General features: G+C 40.9%; 3 protein-coding genes across 9 annotated transcripts; 1 reads left to right on the forward strand and 2 right to left on the reverse strand.

Annotated features, from left to right (window-relative positions):
- Positions 1 to 1,073: 1,073 nt before the first annotated feature.
- On the reverse strand, positions 1,074 to 14,249 carry LOC124186714 (serine/threonine-protein phosphatase 2A 56 kDa regulatory subunit gamma isoform-like). 6 transcript variants are annotated; one of them, XM_046578632.1, is made up of 9 exons: positions 14,108 to 14,249; positions 13,933 to 13,995; positions 6,132 to 6,309; positions 3,553 to 3,755; positions 2,992 to 3,386; positions 2,569 to 2,902; positions 2,189 to 2,407; positions 1,817 to 2,047; positions 1,074 to 1,756 (listed from the first exon to the last, which is right to left on the reverse strand). In XM_046578632.1, exons 1-9 carry the CDS (start codon positions 14,108 to 14,110, stop codon positions 1,604 to 1,606), a joined length of 1,779 nt encoding a protein of 592 aa, XP_046434588.1. In that variant the 5' UTR covers positions 14,111 to 14,249; the 3' UTR covers positions 1,074 to 1,603. The 6 variants fall into 6 exon arrangements, with proteins under 6 accessions (XP_046434588.1, XP_046434589.1, XP_046434585.1 ...); XM_046578633.1 differs by having other exon boundaries at positions 1,076 to 1,756; positions 1,859 to 2,056; XM_046578629.1 differs by having other exon boundaries at positions 1,076 to 1,756; positions 1,817 to 2,056.
- A 476-nt stretch (positions 14,250 to 14,725) lies between these two features.
- LOC124186730 (dynein axonemal light chain 1) lies at positions 14,726 to 16,011 on the forward strand. The gene is made up of 4 exons (XM_046578665.1): positions 14,726 to 15,127; positions 15,188 to 15,336; positions 15,402 to 15,791; positions 15,877 to 16,011. The coding sequence occupies exons 1-4, from the start codon at positions 15,125 to 15,127 to the stop codon at positions 15,893 to 15,895; spliced, it is 561 nt and encodes a 186-aa protein (XP_046434621.1). The 5' UTR covers positions 14,726 to 15,124; the 3' UTR covers positions 15,896 to 16,011.
- LOC124186718 (zinc finger protein ZPR1) lies at positions 16,000 to 18,109 on the reverse strand. Of its 2 annotated transcripts, none has more exons than XM_046578648.1 (4): positions 17,714 to 18,109; positions 17,382 to 17,634; positions 16,882 to 17,304; positions 16,000 to 16,721 (listed from the first exon to the last, which is right to left on the reverse strand). In XM_046578648.1, the coding sequence occupies exons 1-4, from the start codon at positions 17,837 to 17,839 to the stop codon at positions 16,183 to 16,185; spliced, it is 1,341 nt and encodes a 446-aa protein (XP_046434604.1). In that variant the 5' UTR covers positions 17,840 to 18,109; the 3' UTR covers positions 16,000 to 16,182. The 2 variants fall into 2 exon arrangements, with proteins under 2 accessions (XP_046434604.1, XP_046434605.1); XM_046578649.1 differs by having other exon boundaries at positions 16,001 to 16,721; positions 17,722 to 17,860.
- Between the last annotated feature and the right edge of the window lie 74 nt (positions 18,110 to 18,183).

Genomic DNA, 18,183 nt, shown 5'->3' on the forward strand with positions numbered 1-18,183 from the left:
CCATGGTACTTTTTTTTTTTGTAATTTCTTTTCAGTCATTGATGTCATGTCTATACATGTGCATATAGAACTTTGCATCTTGGCCACCGCGACGAAGTCTATTCAATTATTTGACTAATTCTTTTATTGTACATAATTGATTCGATTTCATTAGTGTTTTTTTAATCATTTATTTTGTTTCTTTACGTTTATAATATAATCGTTATAACAGTACGAACTTCATGAATGTCGATAAAACATTTCGGCATTGTTTGTACTTGGCGAAACTATATGAAGATTTGATGAAAAATACAGCTTTTCATCATTTTCGTTTGTTCGTTTTGTTTCAATTGCATTATCCTCAGGTGGGCTAACGCTTGTGATTTAATAGATACAAAAGGGCCTGACTTTAGGGGGGACAAAATAATAAAAATTTGATAGACATATGCATCTAGTAAGAATACGTCGCTATCACTCTTCGCCGTACCCGTTCAGATTGATAAATCGATTATTTGGCTGTTGGGACAACGGTGTTTTTCTCTCCCGATCGATCAATTTTTACGTACGGTAAAGTCTTACAGAGATAGAAAAGAATAAAAAATTAAACCATGGCCCATATAAATTCTGCAGTTTAATTCGTGTGTTTCGTATGAAATACTCTGATTTTTTTCGTTCTATCAACTGGATCGGTGATTGTATATTATTGAAAGCAAAAATTACTCCTCTAGTCTAGGATAATAAAGAGGGGGAAAAAAAAACAAAACAAAACAAAACAAACGACGTTTAAAATCGACCCTGGCTGATCTTCGCTGATCAAAAGCTATGCCACTATGTCCGCCTACTGCGCATGACTGCGTTTGCTTCGTACTTCTTTCAATTTTCTGATTTCCCTTTCATTTTTTTGTTTGCTCATATTATTGCTATAGAGAAAATTCGCGAATTCAGCACTGAAACTAATCTCTCTCTCTCTCTCTCTCTCTCTCTCTCTCTCTCTCTCTCTCTCTCTCTCTCTCTCTCTCTCTCTTCTTTCTTTCTTCTTCTCACCCTCTCAAATAAAATTGAAACAAAAAATAATTTGTATTAAATTTAAAAAAAAAAAAAAAAAAAATAAAATAAAAAAAAACCCAATTGAATGAAGGTAACACCCGATCGTTGTATGAAATACATTGTTTTTTTTCTTTCTTTTTTTTAGTTTGGTTGTTTGGCTTTGTTTCGTTCAATCGAATAACTTAATTTCACGAAAGGAAAATAATCGCGCGAAATTTACGTGGCTAGTAGCAATATTGATAGTTATTTACGTATGTATGTATGCGTGCGCGCGCGCGCGCAGCGTCGGTGTGTGGGGCATGCGTGTATGAATGTATGTATGTATGTATGTATACATATACGTATGTGTGTATTTACGCACTAGTACCTAGTAGCAGAAGTAAACATATGTATAATATTGAATAATAATATCTGTAATCGCCGTACGCGCGGCCTGAAGCTAATTTCTGGACTTGTTGCAGCAACGAAAGTATAATAATGGTAGGATGTATGTGTATGTACGTGTTTATGTGTATGTTTATGTTTGGGTTGGCATTAGCATAGGTGTGTGTTTGCACGCCTGGGTGCGGGGTAAGGACTAGCATTTGTTTGGATCCGGTGGCGTGACGAGGTATTCGTCCGCGCGTTTGTGATCCGAAAGAGCTCTCATCGTGTAAGAATCCTGGGGCAGCTCGCTCTTCCTCCGCAGTAGCCCCTTCATCTTAACTGGTTGGTCCGCCGTCGTCAGTGCCTGAAATGTGGAAACACAGATATGAAGCAATTGTTATCTACGTTTCACAACGATTCTTACTTTTTCGGCGTCGAAAGGACTTGAAACTGGAACGCCTCTCACCTCCGTGAATTTGGCTTTTGGCTTTTCGAATATCAACGGCGTTTGATCCGCGTCGGCGTCGTCGTCGGGTGGCAACGTGTACGGGTAATTCGTGTCTATGTTGGTCGACGAATATCCAGGATGTCTCATTGCCAGCGCTTCGACTCTGACCCACGCCTCGTTCCTATCTTTCAATACCTTGCGCTCCTTCTGACGATCCTTGAAAAGGATTAAAATCTGAGTAACTCGTCGTTAATCGCTCGTATCCATGTGTCTCTTATGACCAAGAATTTCCCGGCGGACGTTATCGACGACGATAGTTACAACAGTGATGATAATAATAACAATAACCTGATAGTACTGCTGGGTGCATTCGTCGAATACTTTCTGATTCATTTCCATAAATAGTTTCAGAGCGTTGTATATCAGTCCGTGGATCGTTTTGTTCCAGTGATTGCGGGAATTTCTGTACAATGCCGGATACATTATCGGCAATATGACGGAATAATTGTCCGATATTAGTGACATTATGTACTCATTATTCCAGTAGTAGAGAGCTCTTTCGGCCACCTAAAACATCGTCGGTGTGAGAAAAATCACTTCTTTCGCCTCGTCTTCTTTTCACTTTCATACCAGAGTTGATACATGCTTGGAACATTTGATAAATCCCACGTCAGAACGAGATGTACGCGCATAAATAGGACGGTGATGATACGAGGAGGCAGGCATACCTGAAAGTGCGGCGACGAGACGCACTTGGCGAGCTGCCTGAACAGAGGGTCCATTACTTTTTGGAACTCGGCAGGCTCGATCACGTCGAGAATCTCCTCAAGTTCGTTGAGGAACATCACTTCTTTGGGGGAATGTGTCTTTGGCCAAAATTTCAACAGATTTCTAATAACGGGCTCCGTTAGAGACGCGTCCTTCTCCAAAAACTGAACGACGCAGTAAGCGAGCTGCGGATGATAGACAGACAAAGATTTTGCCTTGTGCAACGGCAGCAATACCTTCAGTAAAAACACCTTGTGTTCCTCTTTCAGCGGCAGCGCAAAGCCGTTGATAATGCTGCGGAGCAAGTTAAAAAGATTTGCAAAATACACATTTAATGAGAAACGTTCGCACGGGGTGGGACAATTTTTTTTTTCATCTCTCACCTCCCCAATATTTCCAGCAATTCGGCTATACCATTATGATGTTCCGTCTCGTATATGAATCTGTAGAAAACATTGTTTATTTGTTTTCTTATGTAAGCCCTCAATCCGAGAAACTTTCCATAAATTCTATGAAGTGTAGTTTTGAGAAAGTCCCTCTCCCTTGGATCCTCCGAGTCAAACAATTCCAACAGTTGTAAAACAAACTTGTGGTCGATGTACCGCTTAGCAATGTTGGGTTGAAAGTCCTGCGACTCTAACAACCGTAGGAAAAATTCGTAGACCAATTGCAAATGCGGCCAGGCTGCTTCCAGGGTCGGCTCATCTTCCTCGGGGTCGAATTCTGCTCCATTCGGGTTCGACGATGGCGGCAATGTCCGGAAAAGGTTCACTGCAAACTGAATTTACATTGTTACTCCACAATGGATGTCGTTACGAACTTTTATTTACAAGAATTCGAACATTTTTCAATTACTCTAATCCGTTAGCGATAGCCAGAGATTGGAAATAATTAATATCAAAAACAATCATGGATTGAGAAACTTTTTAGCAAAATCGACTCACCATGTTCACAGCCTCCGGATATATGGCTTCGGTGATAACATTTCTGTTTTTTGTAACGTATTCTACCATCTCGTGCAGCGCGCCTCGTTTCACCTCCTTCCATTTTAAATCCGATAATGGATCTGCCTCGAAGTCAAAGAGTACGCAGCACTGTCTCAGCTTCTGGATAAACAGTTCCTCCCTTTCGTTGCCCTGCTGCGCTTCTGCCAAATGGAAATGGAGAAACAGAAAAAAGACATTGAATTAAAACAAGACTCCATGCTTTTTCTTTTCTACTTCTCATTAGTTTGTATTTAAATTGATACATGAATTTTCTAAACGAGTATTAATATTGTACCGATCAATAATGGTTGTAGGGGCTGATAATGAAGCGCGGATGCCGAAGGTCCTTGCTTATTAATCTCGTGCGGTAATACCGTTGCAAACGCTAAACCCTGATGAAAACTTGGACTCTTTGGTAGACCGCCGGTGGTCGACCCGAGGGACGGGGCCATTCCACCGACATGCACCATCCCATATATTTATAACGATCTCTTTGCACTTTGATACTTATTTATTAATTAGATTTTTTTCTCTGGTTTTAGTTTTCTCTAACAAGGCACGTAACAAAGTGACGAGGCAAATTAAAATTGTACAGCACTGTTTTTTATTATTTTTTTAAAATAAATGAAAGTTCTTTTGCGTTACGACTATACGGTACTAAAAATTCATATTTCACAAGGAATTAACTAAAAACTATAGATTATAAGTTATTACGATAAACAATGATAAAATTGTCGTTTTGTTGAGAATCAAACGTGACAATTAGACTCGACGAACTGTTGCTCCTTGTAAATGTATATTGTGGACTCCCATCCATATGTATATCACAGTTGATAATCGTAACAGGGATTTAAATACTACTGCTACTATTGTTATTGTTGTTGTTGTTGTTGTTGTTGTTATTATTATTATTATTATTATTATACGATATGTAATTGATATGACTTATAAAAAAATGATATATCATTGATTACAAGTATTTTAAAACGCGTCTGTTGTGTTTGATGAATCGACGAAAATAACACGAGAGACGTAGTTTCACACGTACGAACTTGGTTGATTATAGGAATATTAATTGTGCCCCATGCTGTAAAACGCTGATGAAAATTCTTCTTTCCAACAATGGTGTATCACTAATAATATTGTATAAGAGTGCAGCAGCGACAGCAGCAGTAGCACTTGTAGCAAAAGATCGGCAAAATTCGACCGTCAGTCCCGCAGCGTTAATTGGCGTTATAATAGACAAAAAAACGTGTATGCCCCGCCGCCACTTGTTGTCGTTGTCGTCGTCGTTATACGATGTTTGAAAACTGTCACGTACGAGAAGAAAATAATAATAAAACGTAAACGAGGAACACGGTAACGAATGTATTTCAACAATACTGCAGCAGGTACTAGAATAGAATACAATACACGGGATATAAATTCCAAAAAATAGATAGAAACGTATCTCCGTGCATGTAATAAATTCTATGTATATGATATATTTAATATTGAAAATCTCCCGATTCTCCACGTCTCCTCTCCCTTCCTATAATTGACGTATACGGAAAGGAGAAGAATCTTAGCTTGAACGTGTTACATGGATGCAGAGTATGAGTGGTCCTACTGTATGTTTACGCAAAATCCTGCAAGGAGAGAAAACGCGTATATGGGTATATTACAGTATATGGTAGGTGGCGCATGTGCAGGCTTGCTCTTTATCCGTTCAATCGATATTTCCCGCCTTGTTTTTACCCCCCCCCCCCCCCCCCCCCCGCCAGGCCAAGTTTCTTTCACTCTCCTTTACCCTGCCCCCTGCGGTTCACCAGCAAAGCTAACGCGAACCTTACAATCACAGCTAGTTGCTTCCGATATCAATGATAGGGACGATCAGGTCAGTGTTGCGAAAGATCAATAAACTGAACATTCTGCAAATTCTGTATTCTAGCCTATTTATTTTTATTGTTATACCGGTATACAGAGTGCATTATTAACGACTGCATGGTCCGTCGTCTGCCAAAGTTTAACGCGCAGGCGCTACAATCCGAGAGCAAATGTTTGCCAGGACTACTAACTGTTTCTAACCTATAAAATTTGTACAATTGCGAATTCAGGACAACCTGCTACGGACAACTGTAAAAATTTATGAGTCTGAAGTTGGTAACGTTAACGTCATGAAACATCAGAGAACAAAATCATTATTGCGCAATTTTAGAATGACGTTCGAGGAGTTGGTTTTTTGCAAAATATGAGTTAAATTTTGAACATTCTTGAAGGTGCGACGTAACGATTTTTCCTAGACACGCATCGTTGCAATAACGTTACCAACTTCATCCTTATCAAAAGTTTTGAGGATACATAGATCGCGGCGAACTGTCGTTTCAATGTATGACGGTTGGTCGCCCTGGCGAACAGTTGCTCCCGAATTCTCGCGTGTGCGCATTAAATTTTAGTAAATCACGGACACGCGGTCGTTAGAAATTCACTCCGTATATTATGATGGAAAAAGAAAGGTATCATGCTATAAACGAACAAACTAATGAATGAATGCTCACCTGTTAGCAGGGGCAGTTTCTGCAGCTCCCTGTTCTTCGATATGTTAAACCTCGAGCTGCTCTGACGTTTATCCTTCTTTATTACCGGTCCCCCGGGTTGATATTTGATTTTATTTATCAGAGTTGGCGGAGGTGGCGGCGTACTGCCCCCGGAGGTTCCCCCAGCCGTTTTGTTTGCCTGTAAAGAGAGAAGAATTGTATTACATTCATTTCGCGCGTTGAGTGTCACGATAATAGATCGGCGATAAGAAAGCTAATATGATTGCATACATCGCAAGTTCTGTACGAATGATGAAATTTCAAATCTGACATGGGTAGGAATTCCTGATTTTCCAATTATTTATTATCTTCCCTCTCCCGTTCGCTCACTCTCTCTTTTCTTTTTCTCCCAAAGAATCGACAGCAGCAGCGCGCTGAGCTCGCAGTTAAAAGATATTCCCGACGGTAAAAAAAAGAGTAATTAAATAACACGACAGATTTCCGTTTAAATATGAAATACAGAGTTGTTCTAATTCGATATTCAGCAATTTTAAACGTCAATGACGTGCAGATGATAATTAGCAATTTACATACCTATACATATAATAGAAATTTAAATACGTAGCATAAAAGAACGGTTTCCGGTATATAAATATCATTGATATCATAATGAAAACAAATAATAAACGTGAACGGTAAGGTCGAGTCTAAGAGAAACAAAAAAGAATTCAAAGAATGAAGTTATTCTCATTTATAAAGATGATTACAACGGGAAATTTTAATACAGGGCAATTGACGAAGCTACTCCACTACCACCGATTATCTATGTATGTATGTATGTATGTATGTATGTATGCATGTACCGAAACGACGATGGCTACTTATGCCAGAGGTATGCATACATTTGAAACGCCATCGAAACAATTCGGGTAATGTATAATTACTTCGACCTTGAGGTATCTTCAAATGTCGCAATAATAATAAGCGATGTATAGGTACACAATATACTAGGCATATATTGTCGAGTGTGTGTGTGTGTGTGTGTGTTTGCTCATGTGTGTATAGATGTGCGCGCGCGCGCGTGTGTGTGTATGTGTGTGTGAAAAAGCTTGAGAAGAATTCGTTTGAAATAAATGTGAATTGACGCGTGTGCGCATTATGACCATTTGAGTCATGGTGGTGAGCATTCTTACCACCTATTGTACATCAATTTTTTGTATGCTTGGAGAACTTTTCAACATATTTTTTGCTATTTCTGACAGCATACTAAAAGGTTTTCAATACTCGAGAGTAATTATCGCGATATAACGCAAGTTATTATTGTTAAAAACAAATTGATTGAAAAGAATCGTGAAAATTGAAGAAATAATTCATTTCCGAGAAAGTTACCCCTCCAGACATATACATGTTTGGCATGAGTTATAAGTTTTTGGGGTCGCTGATTACGAATTTGAAATCGAATTTTAAATATTCCAGACGGCGGATCCAATTGGCCGACCAAAATTTCAAATTCGATCGAATCCGGAGAAAAAACTTTGCCCAAGAGTTTTTGAGATAGCTGATTACGAATCTGAAATAAGATTTGGAAAATTCAGTATGTCGAATCCAATCAGCGACCCCGGATACTTCTGCATAGAGTTCCTTGACCGTATTCGATCAAATTTTAAATTATCGTCCGCCATACTGGAATCGCCATCTTGAATTTATTAATTTGGTATCAGGCTCGTAATTAGCGACCCCAAAAACTATAGAATACCACCTTGTTACAAAAGTTGACATAACACAATAATGTGCGACTGAAAGGGATAATGTACAACGTATATCTATTTACGGATCTACCTACCCGGGTACGTACATGCATACATATATAACGTAGATGATGATATGTTGATTACAAAAACTACCCCACCGCCGGTAAACTGCAATACGGATCGGGAGAGAAGCAGAGAATAGGAGAAAAAAAAGAGAGAAAGAAAGAGGATGGCGAAAAAGCATTTTCCACAGTGTGACAAAAGAGCGAGAAAAAACGATAGACTTGGAACATATCTTGTAAAACGATATTTCTGTATTAATTTTTTTTAAATCAGAAATGGTTATAAAGTTTCTTTGTTGATTTTATCTTCGGGCGTTTATCATCGGGTTCAATTAGGCCTACGAATGAACGTTAAATGAGGGGAAAAAATGCGAACAATATTGATGTATGATTATTCAATGAACGATAGTACATACAAAGTAAAAATGATATAATAATAAAAAAAACCTGCCTTCTTTCTAAATACATTCCCAAATGCGAGACCGCTGAACGTTTGCATTTTATTTTGCATCACGGTAGGTCAAGTGGTAGGGGTGGTAGATTATAGCCAGGGTACTTCAGGAGAATTTTTTTCCCAGGTCTAACGCATCAATGTTATTATCGAAATACACGCACCGATGATTTGACCAACATAACGGTTCAACGATTTTCTACTTCAATTCATTTGTTTTGTTCAGTAATTAATACTAGATAGGTATGTATATATATATATATATATATATATATATATATATGTATATATATACATGCGTACGACGAATCGGGTATTAGAAACTATTATAATTTCCACAAGTAATGAAAAAAAAGGAGCCTGAACTTGCGTGCACTCACGTAAGCTGTGCATCAAAGTTATCGATTTTAGATCCACAGCAGAGGTTCTCCCAATGAACGCGGCAAAACTCGGTGTGATTTTCCCCCCTGGTCACAATTTATCCATTCATTTATTTCACTCGGTTTTCATTCTCGTTCAAAAATTAAGAGCGCATTGTTCGTATAAGAAAAAAAAAGCAATGAAAAATTTAAAGAAACCTAAGATCACGCATCCTGTGTGCATAAGAATTCGAGTAAGAAGAAGAAGGAGAAGATGACGGAGAAGTGGAGTAAGAAAAAAGTTACAGATCCGAACGCTTAATAAAACCGAATAACGTGGATACGTATAGGGTCAAAATAAGAGACAATGAAATGATTGCAAACTATAACGATATTGCGGCGGTGTTATAGTATTTTTCACCAATCTTCGCTCGCGTAAATTCATTTCTCGTTTTCGGAATAACACTCGTAAGAGACTAGCGGACAGCGGTATGTAGGTATAAGTATCAGATATTATATCGGGCCAGAGGAGGAGTCCAGTTTTGAAAACTGCTATAGTCTCTCTCTCCTTCTCTCTTCTTCTCTCTCCTCCTCGCCACTGTCCGACGATACGTACATGTATGTACCTATATATTTATAAGCGGACCTCTGCGTTTCGCGTCTCCGCTGCGTTAGTGTCGTGTGCGCGTGTGCGCGCGTGTGTGTGTGTGTGTGTGTGTGCGTGCGCGCGTGTGTGTTGGGGTATATATATTTTATGGATTTCACAGTTGTATGCGTATACGTATAACACGTGTGTGCAGCCGTCGGCGTTGCAGCCACGCTGCTTTTTCCACGAGGGGTGGGAAAGATATTTTTAATTTCAAACTTGTTGAACGCCTCAAGGCGATTTTACACGTCCCTCCATACCACACGCCGCATTTATTACAAGTATATGTAGGTTTAGGTCTGTTTGTATATATTATATATGTATATATATAATATATATATAGAGTGGAAAGAGATGTTCCACCAAGTATAGTATATATAGTATATATAGTATATGTGTGTGTGTGTGTGTGTGTGTGTGTGTGTGTGTGTGCGCGCGTGTGTGTGTGTGTGTGTATAAGTATATGTACGTTGTAGATATATCTATACTGTATAAACTTTGTAATAGCTGGTTCGTTAACGATGGAAAGTATCGATTTATAGAACCGAACGATAAATCGTCATTAGTTTTTTTCCATTTATTCGCCACTGTTAACACACACACGCACACACACACATCACAAGTTGTTCACACGCCGCTTCATTAATTCACTGGTAATGCACGATGAACCGTTTTTTCGTTTTCTTCTGCACTCCTGTTTTTTTATACATGTTGCAGCGGTGTAAAAGACTACAGACGACGATGATAATAATGAGGATTGTTGTTGTAATCTTATTCGCACAATAACGCGTCGAATCGCACGCACCGTGTGAAATTTTTCCGTTTCTCTTTTCTTGTTGCTCCTCCTCCTCGTTTCGACTAACCACGCAACGTGTAGTTGTTTTACACGCCCAGGTATCGCGTATGAATGCTTATCGCGAACTTCGTACACAGTACGTAGACATAATTACGTATATTCCGCGTTTCGGGCTGCACCAGCCGTGAATAACTGCACCAGGCAGAACGCGCGGTGTGGCGATGGCACATACGTGAAATATGTCGTTGTGTTACAGTGAGGAAAGAAGAACGAGATACGACGAAGAGAGAAACGAAGTACTACGCATCGCCCGAGAAATTAACGTCCGTCCGTCCAAACGACACTGCCAATGTGCGGCAATGATTTTACAACGGACGATCAAACATTGACACCGAGGAAAAACGAGGCTGACGGCTAACGGTTAGCGAAGGATCGACCGAAAGGAACGTAAGTACGAGGCGAACGCGACCGAAAGGTGATGATAATTGTTATGGCCAATTGATTTATTTGCTGAGGAATGAGACGCGGCCGCAGTTCTTCGCGCCACTTCTTGCGTTACATATGTACCTAAATACATCGTTTCATCGGCACCGCGGCGTCGCCGTCGCAACTCACTCGCGGCTTCGATGACGCGTGACGGCCGCACAGCCTGTAGATAGAACGTTATACATCCGTGTGCCGTGCGAATATACAATGTGTGATGTACGCGCGCATGCATAGTGTGCATACAGTGCACTTTCCGTTGTGTACCAAGTATACGGGCGGTGATGAAGAACGCTGGCGGATCTATCCGGTTGACTCTTGACCAACTTCACGTGCGCGGGTTCACAACACAACGCGATAATCCGTGTGCGTGCCTTATCCGCGTGTGCATCTATCAGAGGTATATCTGACGATCTACGTAGGGTAACACGACGAAGTTGGCACCTCGGTAATGATTTCAACGATAAGAGCGAAATTTGGAATCGATTGTTGATAAACGAGGTGTATTTCGATTTGATTAGAAATCGCAAGTGTGTTTAATCTTTGCGTTAATTGTTGCAAATGTTTCACCGCGACGAAAATATATGTATTTTTCAGCTTCGATATCGACGGGCGATTAAGAAATTCAAACAACGAGAATGAAGTTTGCGTGAAATAAAAAAACAACTAGATATTTCATTTAAAGACGAAAATATACACGTCCGGACAACAACGAGGAATAAATAAACAAATAAATATTATATATTACAAGTAAAAACATCGGCTCGTAAGTACGTATGTGCACACATGTGTACACAGGTATGCATACCGACAACAGCAACCACATCGGAGCATGTGACGCACATGTAGGTAACACATGCAGCCGAAGTCAGTGCCGATATGATACTGAAATCCTAGTAGGTTTTAAGTTGCGTACTTTTCTGGGTCCCCTTGGCGCGTGTATCAAAGTATACCTACGTAGGTACGGCTTGCCTTAATCGCGATAATAACGTTAGCCGAACGCCAATCACGTACGTATGTGTACATGTATGTTATACATGCAACAGCGTATAATAAGCATGGGTGGGTGGCTACGGTGATGATAACGACGACGCGTCAAATCGTGTTATTGATGATGATAAGAGTGTCGGTGGTATTGGTGAGGGTAACGCGTAACGGCACCATGTCGGAAGTACGTTGCTCAACAACAATAATAATTATCGACGACACCACATCAGTTCGAACGCAATGCGTGTGTGTGTGTGTGTGCGTGTTTTATTATAAACATATTCCGTATGATATATGCATGCATGTATGCACGCGTCATACCTAATATAACGTAGCCAAGAAAAAGAGAGAAAGCACTCTGAACACACTCGAGTCGATCCGATGATCGACCGGAGGAATGCATCTCGGGTATGATATTAACAGCTAGCTTTCTGTATTCGCACGGTTGTACGGGAAGTCAAAAATAGTCACAGTCATGTTATTCGAGGAGGAAGGTACGGACGGGGAAACTTCGTTGGTGGTTTCTGGCCACCATCGCCAAATAACATATTACACGAATTAGATTGCATATATGTAGAGACTGCTGCTACAAATAACGCGACCGTGCGCGTGGTGAAAAAAATTATCGACACCTAGTTATTATACCGGTAATTAATTCATTTGATTATAAGTATAACGCTTGCGCTGTAAAAGCACATATCCATTAACGAGATTACTTCCCTACTCATTGTCAATTTACGCGCGTCGTGTGCGCAGAGATCGTTTTTCTTTCCTATGATTTCTTCCTCTTACTATAATACGTTTTCCATATCAAAAATTGATTTTCTATAAATTTACTCGGATTACATGCGATTGAATTTAAAACTCGATTTTATATTATCGAACGTGTTTCGAACCGACACATTTGTTTACAGTTTATCGTTCATCTATCAGTTAAGAGAAATGAATTCTCAGCCAAGACGGTACAATTCGAATAATCTTTACACAATCTAAGCGGCGCCTGAGTTATCGATTTCCGAACGATAAAGCGGCGATCGGAAAAGAAGAATGAAGAAATAAATAAAAATGCTGTGTCGATGAGTTAATTCATCACTGCCCTTGATAAGAGAACCGATGTATGCAGTTCGCGGTTGAACTTACGTGCGTGAGAATTGGGGGGGGGGGGGGGGGGGATGTTATTAAATACCGCAGAGAATAGGTATACCGTATGCGTTTGTGTATTCATTGACGACGCGCGCGTGAATCTGCGACTTACGCCAGGACGATTTCAACTAGTCGGTGCTGAGAGTGCGCCATCTGTGTGAAAAACTTCAAATCTTGAAAAATCCTAACCTCAATTCACGACCGACCCTCCTAGTCAATAACACGATGTACGACCATCAACGTATGAATGTATGTAGTTGTGTAGTGAGATACACGGGAGGAGAGAAGAGGCCAGTCATTTTGTGCCACGGGCAATAGCGATTCGTTTTAATCGTCATGCGACCTCGATAACGGTCATGGGAATTGATGGGTGAAAACCGAGAACATCTGCCTGACCATTTAAAATCGTATAAATAGCCATAGACCGATTGACAAATTGAGACGTTTACTAGAAACAGGAAGAATGTTCTTAAACTCAGCATAAACTTGGCAATCTCCACCCAATGACCAAGCGATCCTCTGTACTTTTGATGACAATTTTTTATCCACATTTTTTTATCTCAGTTTGGACAAGGTTTCCTTATTTTTCCATTCCTGAGAAATGAAAGTAATTTCTCTAAAAAGTGACTGATCAAACCTCTATGTAAGCTGGCATTCAGGCTTCGTTGATGCCGAATCGATAGCGGTTGTGAGGACACGACTAAACCCTGGGCAGGTGAATAGACAGCCAGGCACGTATTCTGCCAGTCGATGTAATCGCGCTTCGCATTCAGTTTAAGACTTTACGGTTATCGATTGATTTTTCTTGGCGTAGGACAATTTGAGATCGCTGTCGGCTATTCGGAGAGTGGGGTGAGCGAAGGAGGAAGAAGGCAAGAGATTATCGACAACTTTCCTGCAATGAAGGTTAAAACTTTTCAACGCGTGATAGAAAGAGTTGGGTCATTCCATGTACGATGGACTTTTGACAGGGATTTCGAAACTGTTGTTACTGTTATAATTATTAAGGTGATCTATACTCGCGTAATAGTTTCCGGTGCGTAAAGTAACGTGTGTTATCATTTCCGAAGATGTTGTTTATTTAATTTAGCCGGAATTTTTTAGAGCGCCGAACCGAAGAAACGGTGAATTATAACCTCCTTACCTCGTCGCCAACGTCCGAACCATCTTTCCCGTTCCTTCCCTTGTCCTTGTTTTTCACCGACTCCTGTAACAATATATATCGCAGTATGTAATGAGGAATGTATTTTACTGGTGTCACTGTGGCAAAAACGCGGCTCGCCAACACTCGGCGTTTATCGTAAAGAGTAAAAATGTACCATGATTAATGCGCGTCGGATCGCTTCTCGTACCCGCGCCTCGGATACGCTCCGTGTTTTATGTATGAAATCGGGCGATTTGTAGTTGACGTAGGCTCGCCAGCGTCAAGTCAAAAAGTTGTTACACCCTTTCGGGGGGCCGCGGCGCGGCGGCGGCAGTCGGACGGCCAATACGTTCGTTGATTCGTTCCTACACTACACGGTTCCTACGAAGAGACACGAGAGTCCGACCGATGCCTCCATCGGTAAGAATGCTCGATTTGTTCCTCGACGCTATTTTACCGACTGCTTATTCGACCGTTATTCCAGAGAGTCTGGTTATTCCGCGTCCGCGATGTTTCCCTGAAGCACATCAGTTTTCTCACAGTTCTCGAAGCCCTGATCTTCAACAAACGTTTTCCTTCTTCAGGCTATTCGGCATTTTATCCAGGCCCACTACTACCGATTTATCCTCACTGTTTCACGTATTCACGATTTCGAACAACTAAACGGGGATTGGGACGATGACAGATCGACATACACACGCGTTGAAAGACGAGACACACCGGCTTCGCTAAGCTGCACACACGCACACGTCGCACATCCACAAACACCGGTAGCCCATTGGCTCTCGGGGCGACACGTGACCCGGAATGCAGAAATTTTTTCGCATTCAAGGACTCCTCTGACCGCTCAGAACGCCCGAGCATTACCTCAATCGGCAAATTTGCCACGCTCGCACTGTTTGCTTCATTCGATCGCCTTGGTTATTTCAATTCGTCCGGGATCTTCGTTGTTCTTCAATCGTTCCCGGATGTAACGAGAATTTCATACCTCGTTTACATCGACCGTCATCGCTCGTTAATCGTTGTGTAAACTTCAACGCGATGATGTAGATGGCGGGGCATGCAATTTTTAAAAACTCCTTTTTCCAGTTTTCTCTTTTTTTCTTTTATTTTGTCTTCCGACACATTGGGTTACATTCTATCGACATCGGCAGAGCTTCGAAACTCCACGCTGTAGAATATTCTCGTAATTATGGTAATTACTCGGTACTCTAAAGTCATATAAATCCTATTGTACAAATAAGTTTTTCAATAGTCTAGACCAACATCATGTAAGGAGGCGATTCAGCAATGGGAGGACAAAACTGGAGAGCAGGCCAGCGAGCAGACAGAAATGTATTTGAACTTTCAGTGGCCTCCAATTGACAAGATGGACAACAGTTTGGGAACTCTAGTTATGGTCGAGTTAGTACAAACTGTAGACGTCGATATCGGCGACAAGTATTTTAACAGCGTCTTTTCAACCGTAGAAAACTGTCGCTCTCAACGAACATGATTGAGAAGATAGCCGGAATAAATTCGTTGAAAAATTTGAGGGTACTTTCCCTCGGTCGCAACTATATTAAAACGTTTTCTGGACTTGAGACAGTTGGCGAGCATCTAGAGGAACTTTGGATCTCTTATAATTTGATAGAAAAAATTAAGGGAGTCAACGTGCTCAAGGCATTGAAGGTCTTGTACATGGGAAATAATTTGGTTAAGGACTGGTCAGAATTCAATAGACTTCAGGAAATACCAAATTTGCAAAATTTGCTATTCGTGAATAACCCGATATGTGAAAATATGGATGTTGAAACTTGGCGTGCTCAAGTCAGCCGGCGATTACCAGCTCTGAAGATGCTCGACGCTGTTCCTATCGTGTTAGTGATACCGCATCTTGTGAACATTTTCACTCCTATTTTTTTAAAGAAACAAGAGCCTGAAAGATGTTTCATCTTTTTACAGGCAAGCAGGAGTTGAGTGATAGGCACAGCATTTGGCAAGTTGATAGATTTAATCAAAGATCAAAGTTCCGCACTGCTTCCGAAGCTGCATTCCGATGCTATAAGGTTGATTCATGTTTTCTGAACTTGGTGCCTCAAATAATTTTTATTTCAACAAAAATCCATACGGCTTCCAAATTGATCATAAAAGACAAATTCTATCATGTACAAATGTATTTAAAATGGGAAGTGTTTGGGAAATTATTTAACAAATAATCATTCCCGTGCCTCAATTAAGTTGTACAACAGTGGAGAAGGTTTGGTTTCCCTATTCATAATTTTCAACCTTCATGTCGTTTAGGCCGAGTTCTTCGTTTTGTTCATAATTTCTTTCATACCTCGTGATTTTCAACCTTTCGTCAGGACCGTCGTCCACGAGACTTTGAACATAACTATTTCCAGCTGGATCGTCAAGAATCAAAGTAACCGCTGTGTTTCCACTTAAAACCGAGTCCAAACGACCGATAAAACTATTCATACGATCAACAGCGTCTTTGTCACTGCTATCACCGATCAAGGCTGAGGATGAAATTATTTGCTCCTTCGTTGCCTGTATCACTCCTTCTACAGTTGTGAAACGTCCTCCTAACGCTGCGCAACCTCCATCGAGCTCAAGCTCTGGTATTATAATGCTGCAAGTTTCTGACTTTAGAACATCCCTGCTAAAGTCCTCCGTTCCTTTCACCTGTACCTCGATCCTTAGGCCGTAGGGTTCAATTCCACTTCCGCTCTTAACTTCGTTGGTGCGGTTCCCGCAGGTTTCACATGTTGTAGCCATGATGACAACTTCTTTGAAGTGTGGGATGTCTGAATGCATTTTGTTAAGAATGACAGAGGTTTGAAATATCCCAAAGTTCTACAGTGGATATTAAAGAATTTGGTTAACATGGCTCACAGATCCTGGAGAATTTACTTTCAGAGAAAAAATAGGAACAAAGCAATGGAAATACTGCGTTGAAAAGGATACTCGTCATTTTCATATTCGTCTCACACGGATTGTTACAGTTTGGACAATTCGTTGGAAAGGTCAGAACCTCACCTTGTATATCCTCAAGTGAATATTCCCCTTCTTTAATCGGTTTGAGCAGAGCCGCATCTTCGTTTTCTGGATAGATTCCTAGAAGGTGATCTTGTTCCTTGGTTCTCTTGAAATGAGTTACACTGCAATTAGGATCTGAAGCTGGGGCATGTGGATTCTCTATATAACAATTCCCAGATATGTCCTCAAAGATTATTGTGAACGGTTCGTCAAGAAGCTTCAGAGCCCGCATCTTTGCCACAAACAAATCGATCTTAGCAGCGCCCTCTGCATCCTGAATCCTGCGTACTGGTTGATCCTGTTCCAGAGCAGCGATAGCGCGATCTATGATGCCTTCTACGGTTGTTACTTCTGAAAAATGAAATACCAGTTACTTTTGAAAAGAATTTCTACGAAGAAATACTCATTTCAAATGCAACGTGTATTACCCCCTTTTTGAGATTGCGAAGGTATTTCAAAGTCCAGCTTAGGTATTCTGACCCCTGTGAAGTCTGACTTGACCACTTGTCTGTTGAGATCATGGGCTCTGGAGACAAGGAGGGTAGCTTTTATCCCCTTGTCAAGAGTTTTACCAGCATTCTGAATCTCGTTGTTACGACAGCCGCAGTGTTCACAGCTGAACGACATCAGGACAACCTCCTTGTAATGGGGAATTTTTGTCAGAAGGAGCCTTGTCATTCCCTGGAAGGAAAACGATCGTCAAGTTACTCGATTCTGGAAGCGAAAACGCTTCGCGCTACCCGCGTCATCCCAATCTTACATTCTCACCGCAATTCATGCAGAGACTCGAGATCTCTGTAGCTTCTGGTTCAGGATCCTCGGCAGTTAAGTCGCGGAATAACGGCTGTCGCCTTTCCACTTGTGTCTGGTTTTTCTCCGCCGTCATTTTTGGCTTCGCAATGATCAGTCGACGTCAGTTAATAAAACAGTACTTTGCTCTGGTACGGAACGAATGAAAATTTGCGCTTAACCTCAAATCACGAGATGCGACGTCGTAGCGATTCCAACTGTTGATCTTGATCACCGCCGGTTTGCTGGTTTTCGCATCGACGATTGCCAGACGATCGATGATTTTTTCACAGAAGTAAACCGACCGTCTCGAAGATTGGCACGATTGTTGACGTGTGACAAGCGTGACGAGAGAATCGCGTAAGTCCTAACCTCAATTTCTGTTTTTTTTCTCTCTTCATTTCTCCTCTCACGCCTCGTGTGGAGTTTGCGCGATTGATC

Source organism: Neodiprion fabricii, chromosome 7 (genome assembly GCF_021155785.1).
Source record: "Neodiprion fabricii isolate iyNeoFabr1 chromosome 7, iyNeoFabr1.1, whole genome shotgun sequence".
Taxonomy (NCBI): domain Eukaryota; kingdom Metazoa; phylum Arthropoda; class Insecta; order Hymenoptera; family Diprionidae; genus Neodiprion; species Neodiprion fabricii.

What these genes read in the sequence shown, in the direction of transcription:
- LOC124186718 (XM_046578648.1), bottom strand. Translation starts at nt 17,839, where the DNA reads ATGACGGCGGAGAAAAACCAGACACAAGTGGAAAGGCGACAGCCGTTA. An exon ending in GCATGAATTGCGGTGAGAAT is followed by an intron (nt 17,635 to 17,713) that starts GTAAGATTGGGA and finishes TTTTCCTTCCAG; the next exon opens with GGAATGACAAGGCTCCTTCT. An exon ending in GACGAATATGAAAATGACGA is followed by an intron (nt 16,722 to 16,881) that starts GTATCCTTTTCA and finishes AAATGCATTCAG; the next exon opens with ACATCCCACACTTCAAAGAA.
- LOC124186730 (XM_046578665.1), top strand. An exon ending in GGAACTCTAGTTATGGTCGA is followed by an intron (nt 15,337 to 15,401) that starts GTTAGTACAAAC and finishes TTTCAACCGTAG; the next exon opens with AAAACTGTCGCTCTCAACGA.
- LOC124186714 (XM_046578629.1), bottom strand. An exon ending in TTGCTGGAAATATTGGGGAG is followed by an intron (nt 2,903 to 2,991) that starts GTGAGAGATGAA and finishes CTTGCTCCGCAG; the next exon opens with CATTATCAACGGCTTTGCGC. An exon ending in GTCCTTTCGACGCCGAAAAA is followed by an intron (nt 1,757 to 1,816) that starts GTAAGAATCGTT and finishes TCCACATTTCAG; the next exon opens with GCACTGACGACGGCGGACCA.